Raw genomic sequence first — 16,989 nt, 5'->3', positions numbered from 1 at the left:
TCTAACCAGACACCTAGGTATTCAGTCAGAACCGTCCAGAGTAGTGATGTTGTGCAGGCAGGGATCGGTTGAAGAGCATGCATTTAGTTTTACTTGTATTTAAGAGCAATTGGAGGCCACGGAAGGAGAGTTGTATGGCATTGAAGCTGGCCTGGAGGGTTGTTAACACAGTGTCCAAAGAAGGGCCAGAAGTATACAGAATGGTGTTGTCTGCATAGAGGTGGATCAGAGACTCACCATCAGCAAGAGCGACATCATTGATGTATACAGAGAAGAGAATCGGCCCGAGAATTGAACCCTGTGGCACACCCATAGAGACTGTCAGAGGTCCGGACAACAGGCCCTCCGATTTGACACACTGAACTCTATCAGAGAAGTAGTTGGTGTACTAGGCGAGGCAATCATTTGAGAAACCAAGGCTATCGAGTCTGCCGATGAGGATATGGTGATTGACAGAGTCGAAAGCCTTGGCCAGGTCAATGAATACGGCTGCACAGTGTTGTTTCTTATCGATGGCGGTTATGATATTGTTTAGGACCTTGAGCGTGGCTGAGGTGCACCCATGACCAGCTCTGAAACCATGTACTGTTAGTCTATGTACGTGGCTGAGACTGCCAAATATCAGTGCGACTAACTTGCACTTATATCCAGAGCTGTCCAAGCATGATACGAGGGGCTGGTATTTAAGAAGCATACAAACACATAAACATACAAACACACCACATGCAATACCCTCTGACACACATAACTTTGCCCCCCAAATATATCTCAGCATTCCGCTGTTTCCATTCTGACCAGTCTGTTTCTGTGGCTTTGCGTCTCCTAGCAACCGGAACAAGTGTTAAAAATGGGATGACGGAGAGAGAAAACGAGAGAAGAGAGGAGAGAGGGAGGGGGTGTATTTCTGTTAATGTGTGGGTGTGAATGCGTGAGAGAAAGAAAAAGAGATAAAAAGAGAAAGAAAGAGAAAGAGAGAGGGTGGTTCGGTGTGTAGGTGGTGTGTGTGTGTCTCTATGGATCAGTGCCTTCTGCCACAAATATTTTAAATCGGCCACTCTTTACCATGGTTACGCTGCTCTGATGGGCGATGGAGGGATGTTCTATCTACCTATACTCTCTCTCTCCTTTCTTATTGAGCACTTAACTCTCTCTCTCCTTTCTTATTGAGCACTTAACTCTCTCTCTCCTTTCTTATTCAGCCCTTAACCCTCTCTCCTTTCTCATTCAGCCTTGACTATCTCTCTCTCTCTCCTTTCTTATTCAGCCTTGACTCTCTCTCTCCTTTCTTATTCAGCCTTGACTCTCTCTCTCCTTTCTTATTCAGCCTTGACTCTCTCTCTCCTTTCTTATTCAGCCTTAACTCTCTCTCTCCTTTCTTATTCAGCCCTGAACTCTCTCTCTTTCCTTTCTTATTCAGCCCTGAACTCTCTCTCTCTCCTTTCTTATTCAGCCTTGACTCTCTCTCTCCTTTCTTATTCAGCCCTGAACTCTCTCTCTCCTTTCTTATTCAGCCCTGAACTCTCTCTCTTTCCTTTCTTATTCAGCCTGGACTCTCTCTCTCCTTTCTTATTCAGCCTGGGGACTCTCTCTCTCCTTTCTTATTCAGCCTGAACTCTCTCGCTTTCCTTTCTTATTCAGCCTGAACTCTCTCTCTTTCCTTTCTTATTCAGCCTGAACTCTCTCTCTCTCCTTTCTTATTCAGCCCTGGACTCTCTCTCTCTCTCCTTTCTTATTCAGCCCTGGACTCTCTCTCTCTCTCTCCTTTCTTATTCAGCCCTGGACTCTCTCTCTCTCTCCTTTCTTATTCAGCCCTGGACTCTCTCTCTCTCCTTTCTTATTCAGCCTGGACTCTCTCTCTCTCCTTTCTTATTCAGCCCTGGACTCTCTCTCTCTCCTTTCTTATTCAGCCTGAACTCTCTCTCTTTCCTTTCTTATTCAGCCTGAACTCTCTCTCTTTCCTTTCTTATTCAGCCTGAACTCTCTCTCTTTCCTTTCTTATTCAGCCTGGACTCTCTCTCTCCTTTCTTATTCAGCCTGGACTCTCTCTCTCCTTTCTTATTCAGCCTTTACCAGATGATAACGCCCACACAGAGGGTTCCCTTCCTCACACTCACTCCTCTTCTCTCTCTCTCTTTCTCATTCCCTTTTTCATGGCTCTCTTACTCTGTCCTCCATATCTCTCCAGTGATTGGGTTAATTCTAATTGAAGTCAGTCAATTCAGGAAGTAAATTGAAATTTAAAAAATCAAATCACTTCCTGAATTGAGGGACTTTAATTCAAATTGACCCCAACCCTGCTGATGTCATTTCTAAATTATCTCCCTCTCTTCCTGTGTGTGTGTGTGTGTGTGTGTGTGTGTGTGTGTGTGTGTGTGTGTGTGTGTGTGTGTGTGTGTGTGTGTGTGTGTGTGTGTGTGTGTGTGTGTGTGTGTGTGTGTGTGTGTGTGTGTGTGTGTGTGTGTGTGTGTGTGTGTGTGTGTGTGTGTGTGTGTGTGTGTGTGTGTGTGTGTGTGTGTGTGTGTGTACAGATGCAAAGTGTGATGTACGAGCTGATGTCGGAGCTGAACGATCGCAGTGAGGACCTGGAGCGGCAGATGCTGTCTCTGGAAACACGGGTGGAACAGCTGACCACCGGCTTCAGTGCCCTGCCTGCCCACCTGTCTGCCACGCTGTCTGCCCAGCACACCACCTTGCTCCACCTGCTCCGAGAGAGGGACTACAGAGGATGGGGAGGTGGAGGTGGAGGAGGGACAGCCCTGGTCCCTGTTGCTCAGCTGGCCCCTGCCCATGCCCTGACCCCAACCCTGGCCCCAGAGCCACAGCAGCCCCCAGAAGGAACCATAGAGGGCAGCGCTAGTCCTAATACTAGCACCTCCAGTTGTTGAAGAGAGGAGGAGGAGGAGAGGATGGGAAGGGGAAAGAAGAGGTGAGGGTAGAGGAGGAGAGGGCCAGTAGGAATACGGGATGAGGAGATCAGCCCCAATACTAGCAACTTCAGATGCTGCAGAGGGGGTGTGTAAGGGAGGGCAGCCAGCCAGAAGCCCAAAATAGAGGAGTGGGGGAAATGGGGGAGGGCGAGGGCGAGGGAAAGGATCACAGATAAGAGGCTGTGAGAGGGAGGGAGGGATGGGAGGTAGACAAGGTGAGGGATAGGAGGGCCAAGGAAGTGGAGGGGGGTTGGGAGAGAGAGAAGGAGATGGAAACAGAGAGGGGAGAAAGGGGGAGGAAGGGGGAAACAGATAACCAAGACTAATTACAGAGGTCTTTAATGGAATCCAATCTAATGACAGGAAAACGTCTTCCTCTCTTTTTCCATTCGTCCCTCTCTATCCCTCTTTCTCTTCATCTCTTTCTCTCCCTCCATCTCTCGCCCTCTTCCCTCTCATCCCTCCATCAGGAATTATTGACTATGACTTTTTGTCCTTATGATCTATTTTCTATCTAACTGCTACTTGTATGGTAACAAGCATCCCTTTAACGAACCATTTAATCAACAACCATAATACATACTAAACACCACACACACACACACAACACACACTCTCCATGTAGTATGCCTACCTTTTAACACACACACATACACACACACCATGGCAACATAAACACGCTACAACAAAATACACAGCAAACACACACACGCACACACACACACACATAAAATAGCACACAATCTCGCGCAGCATTCTATAGTAGACTATAAAACACTATAGTATAGCCTATACTATAGCCTATTACTGCCAAGCAGACAATGCACTAAGTCCAACTGAAAAGAACATACTGCCAGGCATTTATTACTTGACGCAGAGCATAGACACGGTCCAAGGAAACACTACTGCCATATTTCCTTATGCACACGTTCCCAAAACTCTGTTTTAATGAATGTATGCTGTACATTTCAAACCACAAGCACACTGTTTGCACAGGGGCACAGATATGCCTAAACCCACACATACACGCTGAACCACATCCACATGGACACACACACACACAATCTACCAAAGTGCTCTCTCTCAAATGGACTACAAAAGAGAGGCAGAAGAGGATGTCACTGGGGAGATGGGAAGAGGAGTTTCAGATTTCCTGACAATGTTTTTCAAGGAACATTGGATTTGGACTAGTACTAGTGCTTTGTGGACGGCACTTTTCACTGTGCTCAATGGACTGCCATAGACAGGGAATGAAGGAATATTAACCAGACAAAGGATACAGGCCATGGCAAGAGAGAAACGGTTGCTTACAAAACTTAACCCTATAGAGGGGGAGACTATATATCTGAGAGAATAATTATTATGATGTGATGGAATAAGATTTCTATTTCTACGGAGACCCTTTTGAAAACTGTCTTATAGTGACATTCTGTGGCAGGAATACTGAATTACACCCGCTTGGAATATTGTACTGTACAGTATGCTGTTACTGAAATCTACATAGCTTTGTATTGCTCAGTCTTTTCTACCATTACGATTTAACGGTTATAGCTAATATCTACTATTATTATACTATAGTATTCTTCTCATTCGTCCTGACAATTATGATAAATGTATTAATAATCAACTTTAATAATAATAAATAATGGACAAGGGAGGTGCGTTTGAGGGTGAAATGATTTTGTAATTTTATTTTATCAGAGATAATTAATAAAGTATATATCTATATAACATCACTGAGTTATTGGGTGAATTTTGGCTTGTCTGTTCTTTCTTCTTTGGAATCATTACAGTTTACCTGCAGTATAAAAACTACTCTGCCTGTAGACACCTGTCCTGTTCCGAAAGGTTGCTTGATCAAATCCCCACCTGTCGTTCTGCCCCTGAGCAAGGCAGTTAACCCACTGTTCCCTGGGCGCCGAAGACGTGGATGTCCATTAAGGCAGCCCTCCGCACCTCTCTGATTCAGAGGGGTTGGGTTAAATGAGGAAGACGTGGATGTCCATTAAGGCAGCCCTCCGCACCTCTCTGATTCAGAGGGGTTGGGTTAAATGAGGAAGACGTGGATGTCCATTAAGGCAGCCCTCCGCACCTCTCTGATTCAGAGGGGTTGGGTTAAATGAGGAAGACGTGGATGTCCATTAAGGCAGCCCTCCGCACCTCTCTGATTCAGAGGGGTTGGGTTAAATGCGGAAGACACATTTCAGTTGTATACATTCAGTTGTACAACTGACTAGGTATCCTCCTGTCCTTTTCCTATGTTAGAATACCTGATTTTATGACCTACATGCTAAAATGTGTTTTCTTTCCCCAGTGCAATCTACACCTCACATTGTTGTTAAAATGGCCATCTGCACTTGTTACATACATTTGACATAAATGAATGATATACTCATTGATTCTTGAAGAATATAACTTAGAAATGTTTATGTTACAATAGTCATATTTGATTTGTTTTTAGTCTCATCCTTCAGCTCCACTCAACCCCTCCCATCTCATCTATCTCTGAACACCATCCAGTCCCATCCTTCAGCTGCACTCAACCCATCTCATCTATCTCTGAACACCCTCCAGTCCCATCCTTCAGCTCCACTCAACCCCTCCCATCTCATCTATCTCTGAACACCCCCCAGTCCCATCCTTCAGCTCCACTCAACCCCTCCCATCTCATCTATCTCTGAACACCCTCCAGTCCCATCCTTCAGCTCCACTCAACCCCTCCCATCTCATCTATCTCTGAACACCCTCCAGTCCCATCCTTCAGCTCCACTCAACCCCTCCCATCTCATCTATCTCTGAACACCCTCCAGTCCCATCCTTCAGCTCCACTCAACCCCTCCCATCTCATCTATCTCTGAACACCCTCCAGTCCCATCCTTCAGCTCCACTCAACCCCTCCCATCTCATCTATCTCTGAACACCCTCCAGTCCCATCCTTCAGCTCCACTCAACCCCTCCTATCTCATCTATCTCTGAACACCCTCCAGTCCCATCCTTCAGCTCCACTCAACCCTCCCATCTCATCTATCTCTCACCCCCAGTCCCATCCTTCAGCTCCACTCAACCCCTCCTATCTCATCTATCTCTGAACACCCTCCAGTCCCATCCTTCAGCTCCACTCAACCCCTCCCATCTCATCTATCTCTGAACACCCCCCAGTCCCATCCTTCAGCTCCACTCAACCCCTCCCATCTCATCTATCTCTGAACACCCTCCAGTCCCATCCTTAAGCTCCACTCAACCCCTCCCATCTCATCTATCTCTGAACACCATCCAGTTTTGATTTCTATTTGCCATATATAAGCCTAACTGTTGTTGTCCATTAGTTTACTCCAATTTATAAATTGCTCATGAGCTTAGTTCAACTGTCACCCCATCAGAACCCAAAATATAAACTTGTTTGACTAAAATGTTTGTAAACATTGTACATGTAAACAAACACTGTATAGCCTCAAAACATGGTTAAAACGATCGTGTTGATATTATGGATGATCACTGCTTGCATCCAAAGCTGTGTCTTGTGAATTTGAGTGGTTCCATTTCTCCAGACCCATCCCTCAGATTTTTACCAAAACAGAGGCGGGACATCTGCTTTGTTATTGTTTTAATCGCAGATTGGCACTTTAAAGAATCTAGTTGCAGCTGCATAAGGAGTGTTTGAAGGCGTGTTATGGTGCGAAATTCTATTTGTTCCTTGGAGATACAAAATGTACTGTATATCAATGTAACAAGTTTTATAATTTAATGTTATATAAAAAGAAATGTAGCCTGTCTGTCCAAATAATTATTTTGGGCCCCAAGAAGAGTAGAGTTGGTTGGGGAATGTTCAAGACTGTAAACACATGACGTTCCATGAACGCGCTGCTTTGTTTTTGGCAGCTCAGATCAAAAATCAACAATGATAGTGACGCGTTGCTGTCTACCAACATTTTGCAATATTGTTTAGTTTAATGGCTTTTTAGTTGCTGTTTTTGTCTCATTAATTCGTTTATTTAGAAATGACAAGTCACTGACGAACATATTAAGTTTTTTATTACTTGTTAGCTAGCAATGGCTATTGAAACCTCTAAGATTAGCTAGTTAACGTTAGCTAGCGTTAACAGTCCAACGTTGCTTAAAAAATTAAACCGCTCTAACGTCAGTTTAAGTGTTTTGATCGCAATTGTTGAGACCTCAACATGTATTCACAATAATGGCCGTTTTGAACTCTAAAGTATTATGTAAATTATTGATTTTTAGTGTAACTATTATTGCTGTGAGTCAGTCGACAAGGCTGAATGTTCCCAAGTTACTTTTGCCCAGATCAAATCATAATCTTGTCAACTTCACGTTGACAGCGGAGAAGGGATGCTATAAATGGTGAGTGGCAGTGAATAATGAAATTAATGTTTCTATTCAGATTGTCAAGTTGATGTGGTGGTGCTGATAAAGCAGAAGATGTATCAACTTAAATATTAGTCATAATGCCAAGTGGGTGTGGACAGAACGCCACTTAGTTATCTGTGTGTGATATTTTCAGGGTGTCCTCCCGACCCCAGGCAGTCGTTGTTTGGCCCCTCTCTCCTTCCATCCCTCCCTCCATCCTCCCTCCATCAGCCTGTAGCCAGCAGGTTCTAGTGTCCGCCCGGCCTCTGTCCGCTCCACTGGACACTAACCGAGGGGCCAGCATCATACTGGGACAGGACTCTGGTGAGGGGAGTGTGTGTGTGTGTAGCAGAACGGAGAGAGGGAGGGGTGTGGAGGGTGTAACTAAACAGCCCTCATCATCTTTCAGTGACTGGCCATACCTTGCGCTGTGACGTCATTGTTGACCAGATCAAGCAGATTCAGATTGTCACGACGACACGTCAACTGTTCACCGAGGACCCACCCCTCGTGCTCTCCGTCATGGCACTGGACTCAGGAGGTACTCGCCTTGTCATTGACATATCACCCACCCTACACATTTAACTCTGAGGGCTAAAGGCTGTCAATATGTAGACCAGGTGTCGTTCCTCCTGTCATCCCTCCATAAGAATGAGCACTGAGCATGGGCCCACTGATGTTCCTTCGAGAGCTGAGCTTAAATGCCCCACACATCCAAATGTACCACAGGCTCACAGAGGGAACAACTCAAACCCAAAGGGTTAAAAGGAAACTTTGGTTTATTGTCAACAGTTTTCGGCTTCCAGGCTTTGTTCAAAACTAACCTGTCTATCACCTTTTGTCTATTATCCACATCCAGCCCCAGAAGGTCCCTTTTCCTCTTTATTCTCTTGGCTTAGAAACTCATCCAGGTCACAGTGTTCAGATTGTATAGCCATCCAATAGCCCAGGGTAGACTGGAGGAAAAAGACAGTAGGTGTTAGACTCAAGGCTAACTAACCTGAGGCTAGTCCCTGCAGGCAGACTGACTGACTGACTGTCTGTCTGTCTGACTGACTGTCTGTCTGTCTGTCTGTCTGTCTGTCTGTCTGTCTGTCTGTCTGTCTGTCTGTCTGTCTGTCTGTCTGTCTGTCTGTCTGTCTGTCTGTCTGTCTGTCTGTCTGTCTGTCTGTCTGTCTGTCTGTCTGTCTGTCTGTCTGACTGACTGTCTGTCTGTCTGTCTGTCTGTCTGACTGACTGTCTGTCTGTCTGTCTGTCTGTCTGTCTGTCTGTCTGTCTGTCTGTCTGTCTGTCTGTCTGTCTGTCTGTCTGTCTGTCTGTCTGTCTGTCTGTCTGTCTGTCTGTCTGTCTGTCTGTCTGTCTGTCTGTCTGTCTGTCTGTCTGTCTGTCTGTCTGTCTGTCTGTCTGTCGTGCTAAAGAACCTGGATCTGTGTGTTTACTACTCCCTTCTGGCACCAGGAGTCTCTCTGCCTGAGGATGTCATTATCATCTCTCTCTCTCTCTCTCTCTCTCTCTCAGGCAACACATTCAGTAGTCTGGCAGGTCTACAGTTTGAGTGGAGGCTAGTAAAGGACACAGAGACAGGGGAGATTGTTAGGTGAGAGAGATGGAGAAAGAGGGAAATAATGGCAAAGGAAGGTGAAAGATGAAAGAAACATACAGTCAACTGAAAATGTTATGTACAGCGCATTCGGAAAGTATTCAGACCCCTTGACTTTTTCCACATTTTGTTACGGTACACCCTTATTCTAAAATTAATTAAATAAACATTTTCCTCATCATTCTACACACAATACCCCATAATGTCAAAACAAAAACAGGTTAGGCCTCCTGGGTGGCGCAGTGGTTAAGGGCGCTGTACTGTAGCGCCAGCTGTGCCACCAGAGACCCTGGGTTCGCGCCTAGGCTCTGTCGTAACCGTCCGTGGGGCGACGCACAATTGGCCTAGCATCGTCCGGGTTAGGGAGGGTTTTGCAGGTAAGGAAGTCCTTGTCTCATCGCGCACCAGCGAGTCCTGTGGCGGGCCGGGCGCAGTGCGCACTAACCAAGGTTGCCAGGTGCACAGTGTTTCCTCGGACACATTGGTGCGGCTGGCTTCCGGGTTGGATGGCGCTGTGTTAAGAAGCAGTGCGGATTGGTTGGGCTGTGTATCGGAGGACGCATGACTTTCAACCTTCGTCTCTCCCGAGCCCGTACGGGAGTTTTTAGAATTAAAATAAAATAAATAAATACCTTATTTAAATAAGCATTCACACCCTGTTTCCATTGATCATCCTTGAGATGTTTCGACAAATTGATTGGAGTCCATCTGTGGTAAATTCAATTGATTGGCACACACCTGTCAATATAAGGTCTCACAGTTGACAGTGCATGTCAGAGCAAAAACCAAGCCATGAGGTCAAAGGAATTGTCCGTAGAGCTCTGAGACAGGATTGTGTCTCGGCACAGATCTGGGGAAGGGTACCAAAAAATGTCTATAGCATTTTGAATATCCCCATGAATGCAGTGGCCTTCTTAAATGGAATGGAATGGAAGAAGTTTGGAACCACCAAGACTTCTTAGAGCTGGCCGCCCGGCCAAACAGCAATCGGGGAGAAGGTGACCAAGAACCCGATGGTCACTCTGACAGAGCTCCATTGTTCCTCTGTGGAGATGGGAACACCTTCCAGAAGGACAACAATCTCTGCAGCACTCCACCAATCAGGACTTTATGATTGAGTGGCCAGACGGAAGCCACTCTTCAGTAAAAGGCACATGACAGGCCACTTGGAATTTGCCAAAAGGTACCTAAAGGACTCTCAGACCATGAGAAACAAGATTCTCTGGTCTGATGAAACCAAGATTGAACTGTTTGGTCTGAATGCTAAGTGTCACGTCTGGAGGAAACCTGGCACCATCCCTACGGTGAAGCATGGTGGTGGCACATTATGCTGTGTGGATGTTTTTCAGCAGCAGGGAATGGGAGACTAGTCAGGATCGAGGGAAAGATGAACGGAGCAAAGTACAGCGAGATCCTTGATGAAAACAAACTCCCCCACGACGCCAGGACAGCGGAGTCAATCACCACCTTCCGGAGACACCTGAAACCCCACCTCTTTAAGGAATACCTAGGATAGGATAAAGTAATCCTTCTCACCCCCCTTAAAAGATTTAGATGCACTATTGTAAAGTGGCTGTTCCACTGGATGTCATAAGGTGAATGCACCAATTTGTAAGTCGCTCTGGATAAGAGCGTCTGCTAAATGACTTAAATGTAAATGTAATGTAAAATGAAAACCTGCTCCAGAGAGCTCAGGACCTCAGACTGGGGGGAAGGTTCACCTTCCAACAGGACGACTCTAAGCACACAGCCAAGACAAACCACGAGTGGCTTTGGGACAAGTCTTTAAATGTCTTTGAGTGACTCAGCCAGAGCCTGGACTTGAACCCGATCGAACATCTCTGGAGAGACCTGAAAATAGCTGTGCAGTGACATTCCCCATCTAACCTGACAGAGCTTGAGAGGATCTGCAGAGAAGAATGGGAGAAACTCCCCAAATACAGGTGTGCCAAGCTTGTAGCGTCATACCCGAGGCTGTAGTCGCTGCCAAAGGTGCATCAACAAAGTACTGAGAAAAGGGTCTGAATACTTATGTAAATGTGATATTTCAGATTTTTATTTGTAATAAATTACCAAAAAATTCTAAAAACCTGTTTTTGCTCTGTCATTATTGGATGTGTATAGATTGATGAGGGGAAAAAACAATTTAATCAATTTTAGAATAGGGCTGTCACGTAACAAAATGTGGAAAAAGTCAAGGGGTCTGAATACTTTCTGAATGCACTATATATACTGTATGTTGTGTAGGTTTGTGCGTTTCTCAGAGGCGGGCTATTCCCCGCCCCATCACATCCTGTCCCTGGAGGAAGCAGGTCAGAAAGGGGACAGTGTGTTGCTGGAGGGGGTCCGTAGCGGTGTGGTACAGGTCAGGGCCTCCCTCTCGCACCCAGACTACAAGGTAAGGAGGATGGAGGGATGGATGAAGGGATTGATGCATTGGCTTCGAAGAATAAATACATTGATGGAAGCACCTGGAATGATGGATGAGTGGTTGGGGTGATAGATTATGGATGAAGATCGATGGATTAGTTTGTGTAAGAATAGTTTGCTGGTTTTTACCTGTCCCCTGTGTGTTACTTAGTGGGTAGAGCCGGCCTCTGTGAGCCTGACCGTGACAGACAGACTCTACCTTAGCCCCTCCCATGATGCCTACCTGCTGCTAGGCTCCACGCTCTCCTTCAGAGTCTGGAAAAGTGTACATGACACAGAAACGGGTGAGTCCCTAATGTAGACAGTAGTGTAGTCTGTCAGATCTTTACAGAGCCTTTAGGTGTGTCCCTAATGTAGACAGTAGTGTAGTCTGTCAGATCTTTACAGAGCTTTTAGGTGTGTCCCTAATGTAGACAGTAGTGTAGTCTGTCAGGTCTTTACAGAGCCTTTAGGTGTGTCCCTAATGTAGACAGTAGTGTAGTCTGTCCGATCTTTACAGAACCTTTAGATGAGTCCCTAATGTAGACAGTAGTGTAGTCTGTCAGGTCTTTACAGAGCCTTTAGGTGTGTCCCTAATGTAGACAGTAGTGTAGTCTGTCAGGTCTTTACAGAGCCTTTAGGTGTGTCCCTAATGTAGACAGTAGTGTAGTCTGTCAGATATAATTTAGACAGTAGTGTAGTCTGTCAGATATAATGTAGACAGTAGTGTAGTCTGTCAGATCTTTACAGAGCCTTTAGGTGTGTCCCTAATGTAGACAGTAGTGTAGTCTGTCAGATCTTTACAGAGCCTTTAGGGAGCTTTATGGGTCTAGTTAGGGTCCCTTTGTGTTGTTAAAAATCCAGAGGAAGAAGAAGAATGAAGGAACATCAAAGCTCAGACAAATATAATGGAGACAGAAAATATCAAGTGCTCAGTCCTCTTTGTACTTATTAGAGCTGTAGAGCAGCCGATGATGCACCACCATGTTCTCTTCTCTGTCTCCTATAGAGGTGCTGCTGGGTGAGGGAGAGTATGAGTTGTCTGTAGAGAGAGACCCAAATAACCATGATGATGTCATCACTGTGGACCAGGACACAGGGACCGTCACCGCCCGAGGGCTAGGCCGCACCACGCTGTCTGTCACACACCCCAGTGTCCTTCCACCATGGGACTACCTTACCTTACCACTTTAAAGTTATTCCTGTAGTTTAGCATTGATGTCGTCCTGTAAGGTGTGGTTTCTGGGGTTGTGGGTAGTGTAGTCCAACAGGTATGGTTTTCCTCAGCATTCCCTGTACCCAGGCCTACCAGAAAACTCTGCTTCCCACCTGCCTCGCTGTTCTGTGTTTGTGGTGGAGCCAAATTACCTGAGTGAGTGAGCCCAGCTATCAACATGTCTATTGTCGTACTATGGCAAGCCATGACTGTGTGTGTGTGTGTGTGTGTGTGTGTGTGTGTGTGTGTGTGTGTGTGTGTGTGTGTGTGTGTGTGTAGCGCTAGGTGTGGAGGAGGAGGACAGGTGGGTGTTGGAGAGTGGTCGTCAGTACCAGGTGACTGTACGAGTTCACGACCAGGAGGGTCACACAGCACACCTGGCACAGGTAACGTTACCATGACAACTATAAGAGTTACCCTCCCTTACACTAGACGTCTAAAGCCTACTCTATGTCAGGGACAGGAGGCTTAATTGAACCTAACACCCCTCTCTCTCCCCCTTCTCTAACCCCTCTCTCCCCCTCTTTTCTAACCCCTCTCTCCCCCCTCTTTTCTAACCCCTCTCTCTCCCCTCCTCTCTAACCCCTCTCTCTCCCCCTCCTCTCTAACCCCTCCCTCCCCTCCTCTCTAACCCCTCTCTCTCCCCTCCTCACTAACCCCTCTCTTTCTCCCCCTCCTCTCTAACCCCTCTCCCCTCCTCTCTAACCCCTCTCTCCCCCTCCTCTCTAACCCCCTCTTTCCCCCTCCTCTCCAACCCCTGTCTCTCCCCTCCTCTCTAACCCCTCTCTCTCCCCCTCCTCTATCCCCTCTCTCCCCCTCCTCTCTATCCCCTCTCTCTCCTCTCTATCCCCTCTCTCTCCCCTCCTCTCTATCCCCCCTCTCTCTCCCCCTCCTCTCTATCCCCTCTCTCCCTCTCCTCTCTATCCCCTCTCTCCCTCTCCTCTCTAACCCCTCTCTCTAACCCCTCCCTCCTCTAACCCCTCTCTCCCCCTCCCTCCTCTCTAACCCCTCTTTCTCTCCCTCCCCTCTAACCCCTCTCTCCCCCTCCTCTCTATCCCCTCTCTCACCACCTCACTAACCCCTTTCTCCCCCTCCTCTCTAACCCCTCTCTCTCTCCTTCCTCTCTCCCCCTCCTCTCTATCCCCTCTCTCCCCTCCTCTCTAACTCCTCTCTCTCTCCCTCCTCTCTAACCCCTCTCTCCCCCTCCTCTCTAACCTCTCCCTCCTCTCTATCCCCTTTCTCCCCCTCCTCTCTAACCCCTCTCTATCCCCTCTCTCTCCCCCTCCTCTCTATCCCCACTCTCCCCTCCTCTCTAACCCCTCTCTCTCCCCCTCCTCTCTAACCCCCTCTTTCCCCCTCCTCTCTAACCTCTCCCTCCTCTCTATCCCCTCCCCCTCATCTCTAACCCCTCTCTCCCCCTCCTCTCTAACCCCTCTCTCCCCCTCCTCTCTAACCTCTCTCTCCCCCTCCTCTCTCTCCCCTCTCTCCCCTCCTCTCTAACCCCTCTCTCTCCCCCTCCTCTCTAACCCCTCTCTCTCCCCCTCCTCTCTAACCCCTCTCTCTCCCCCTCCTCTCTAACCCCCCTCCTCTCTAACCCCTCTCTCCCCCTCCTCTCTAACCCCTCTCTCCCTCTGGTAGAATGTGGTGATGACCGTGGACTTCTCTGATTGGCTGTTCTATGTCCTGGAGACTTCCTCTAACAGTTCCTACCATGTACTAGAAACACGAGGGGCTGGGCACACTACCATACGAGCTGCACTGTTCACTGTGCTCACTGAGGTACACACACAGACACCTCTGTCAAAAGTCATGGCATCTTGACATGGGTGATGACAATATCATTACCTTGGTTGTCTCTCTCTACAGGATGGCCGCGCGTTGCCCCTGATACCACCAATCAGAGCAGAGCAAGAAGTTGAGATCTACGAGCACCTCAGCCTGCAGCCCCGCCTACTAGTGTTTCCTTGGCAACCTGAGGGACAGCTCTATCAGCACCACTTACAGGTGTGTGTGTGTTTGTGAGAGTGACAGAAAGAGAGACATGTGTGTTTCACTACTGTAAGTCTGTATATGTTTAAGTGTGTGTTTATCTGTACTTATTACATGGTCTTTATGTGTGTGTCCAGGTAGAGGGTGGCAGTGGTGCTGTGAGCTGGTCGGTGAGTGACAGTGATGTTGCCGTGGTTACAGTAAAAGGGGAAGTCATGGCGGGAAAGAGAAGGGGCCAAGTGAATATCCAGGCATCAGACGCACGCAACCCTCTACACACCGCTACTGGACAGGTGGCACACACACACACACACAATCCCAAATCAACTTCTTGTACCTACGGCAGATACACTTGAGTAGATCTGAGGATTGGACAGGTTTAGCCAATCGATGGGAATAACACACTCTTATCTCACAGTACACACTATAGTAACAGTAACACCCTCTCACCTCCTCACCTCTCTCTCTCTCTCTCTCTCTCTCTCTCTCTCTCTACACAAGGGAAAATAAATAAGCATAAATATGGGTTGTATTTACAATGGTGTTTGTTCTTCACTGGTTGCCCTTTTCTTGTGGCAACAGGTCACAAATCTTGCTGCTGTGATGGCACACTGTGGAATTTCACCCAGTAGATATGGGAGTTTATCAAAATTGGATTTGTTTTCGAATTCTTTGTGGATCTCTCTGTAGGTGATGGCTTTGTTATGGAAGGTTTGGGAATCTCTTCCTTTTAGGTGGTTGTAGAATTTAACGTCTCTTTTCTGGATTTTGATAATTAGTGGGTATCGGCCTAATTCTGCTCTGCATGCATTATTTGGTGTTCTTCATTGTACATGGAGGATATTTTTGCAGAATTCTGCATGCAGAGTCTCAATTTGGTGTTTGTCCCATTTTGTGAAGTCTTGGTTGGTGAGCAGACCTCAGACCTCACAACCATAAATGGCAATGGGCTCTATGACTCATTCAAGTATTTTTAGCCAGATCCTAATTGGTATGTTGAATTTTATGTTCCTTTTGATGGCATAGAATGCCCTTCTTGCCTTGTCTCTCAGATCGTTCACAGCTTTGTGGAAGTTACCTGTGGCGCTGATGTTTAGGCCAAGGTATGTATAGTTTTTTGTGTGTTCTAGGTCAATGGTGTCTAGATGGAATTTGTATTTGTGGTCCTGGCGACTGGACCTTATTTGGAACACCATTATTTTGGTCTTACTGGGATTTACTGTCAGGGCCCAGGTCTGGCAGAATCTGTGCAGAAGATCTAGGTGCTGCTGTAGGCCCTCGTTGGTTGGTGACAGAAGCACCAGATCATCAGCAAACAGCAGACATTTGACTTCAGATTCTAGAAGGGTGAGGCTGGGTGCTGCAGACTTTTCTAGTACCCGTGCCAATTCGTTGATATATATGTTGAAGAGGGTGGGACTTAAGCTGCATCCCTGTCTCACCCCACGGCCCTGTGTGAAGAAATGTGTGTGTTTTTTGCCAATTTTAACCGCACACTTGTTGTTTGTGTACATGGATTTTATAATGTCGTATGTTTTACCCCCAACACCACTTTCCATCAATTTGTATAGTAGACTCTCATGCCAAATTGAGTCGATGGCTTTTTTGAAATCAACAAAGCATGAGAAGACTTTGCCTTTGTTTTGGTTTGTTTAGTTGTCAATTAGGGTGTGCAGGGTGAATACATGGTCTGTTGTACGGTAATTTGGTAAAAAGGTCATTTGGTAAAAAGCCAATTTGACATTTGCTCAGTACATTGTTTTCATTGAGGAAATGTACGAGTCTGCTGTTAATGATAATGCAGAGGATTTTCCCAAGGTTGCTGTTGTATTTGATCATGTGTTTGTTTTTGCTGTTTATTCTTTGTTATAGAGCCAAAAATATTGGAGAAGTGGTTTATCCATACATCTCCATTTTGGATAGATAATTCTTCGTGTTGTTTGTTTAGTGTTTTCCAATTTTCCCAAAAGTGGTTAGAGACTGTCTTTCTCTCTCTCTCCCTTCTCTTTCTCTCTCTCTCCCTTCTCTTTCTCTCTCTCTCCCTTCTCTTTCTCTTTCTCTCCCTTCTCTTTCTCTCTCTCTCCCTTCTCTTTCTCTTTCTCTGTCTTTCTCTTTCTCTGTCTCTCTTTCACCGTGTCTTTCTCTCTCTCTCTCTCTCTTTCTCTCTCTCTTTCTCTGTCTCTCTCTCTTTCGCTCTCTCTAGGTGTACGTGTTGAGGCCAGCTGGTGTGGATGTCCTGGCCCAGAGAGGTGACTGTAGGGTGGGAGAGACCATCACCCTTCCCCTGGCTGTCTGGGGGGTCCAGGAGGAGGAGACCCAGGCCCAGGACCCTCCCCAGGGAAGCTCTGGCCCCCAGACCCTGCTGGAGGTGACAGACTGCTCTCTCATCAACCTCCATGTCACCACGTCACCACAGGGGGTATTCACCCCTCTACCAGGTACGCACACACACAGTGTGGCTCTGCTCTCTATGTGCGTAACTA

General features: G+C 46.8%; 2 protein-coding genes across 2 annotated transcripts in view; both read left to right on the top strand.

Moving 5' to 3' along the window:
* Positions 1 to 3,002, top strand: part of kcnn3 (potassium intermediate/small conductance calcium-activated channel, subfamily N, member 3) — a 121,889-nt gene extending 118,887 nt beyond the window's left edge. Inside the window, exon 10 of the mRNA XM_052495216.1 lies at positions 2,529 to 3,002. Coding sequence (XP_052351176.1) covers positions 2,529 to 2,885 — 357 coding nt within the window. The 3' untranslated portion in view covers positions 2,886 to 3,002. The remainder of the gene's footprint in view (positions 1 to 2,528) is intronic.
* A 3,638-nt stretch (positions 3,003 to 6,640) lies between these two features.
* The window catches only part of LOC118367684 (nuclear pore membrane glycoprotein 210-like), a 41,496-nt gene continuing 31,147 nt past the window's right edge, over positions 6,641 to 16,989 (top strand). Inside the window, exons 1-13 of the mRNA XM_052492685.1 lie at positions 6,641 to 7,286; positions 7,447 to 7,616; positions 7,702 to 7,833; positions 8,811 to 8,889; positions 11,140 to 11,290; positions 11,474 to 11,606; positions 12,311 to 12,454; positions 12,605 to 12,673; positions 12,797 to 12,903; positions 14,156 to 14,296; positions 14,384 to 14,521; positions 14,644 to 14,799; positions 16,710 to 16,944. Of these exons, the coding sequence (XP_052348645.1) occupies positions 7,120 to 7,286; positions 7,447 to 7,616; positions 7,702 to 7,833; positions 8,811 to 8,889; positions 11,140 to 11,290; positions 11,474 to 11,606; positions 12,311 to 12,454; positions 12,605 to 12,673; positions 12,797 to 12,903; positions 14,156 to 14,296; positions 14,384 to 14,521; positions 14,644 to 14,799; positions 16,710 to 16,944 (1,822 nt within the window). The 5' untranslated portion in view covers positions 6,641 to 7,119. The remainder of the gene's footprint in view (positions 7,287 to 7,446; positions 7,617 to 7,701; positions 7,834 to 8,810; positions 8,890 to 11,139; positions 11,291 to 11,473; positions 11,607 to 12,310; positions 12,455 to 12,604; positions 12,674 to 12,796; positions 12,904 to 14,155; positions 14,297 to 14,383; positions 14,522 to 14,643; positions 14,800 to 16,709; positions 16,945 to 16,989) is intronic.

Source organism: Oncorhynchus keta, chromosome 34 (genome assembly GCF_023373465.1).
Source record: "Oncorhynchus keta strain PuntledgeMale-10-30-2019 chromosome 34, Oket_V2, whole genome shotgun sequence".
In the NCBI taxonomy this organism is placed as follows: Eukaryota; Metazoa; Chordata; class Actinopteri; order Salmoniformes; family Salmonidae; genus Oncorhynchus; species Oncorhynchus keta.
This window is presented reverse-complemented; position numbering and strand designations above follow the sequence as displayed.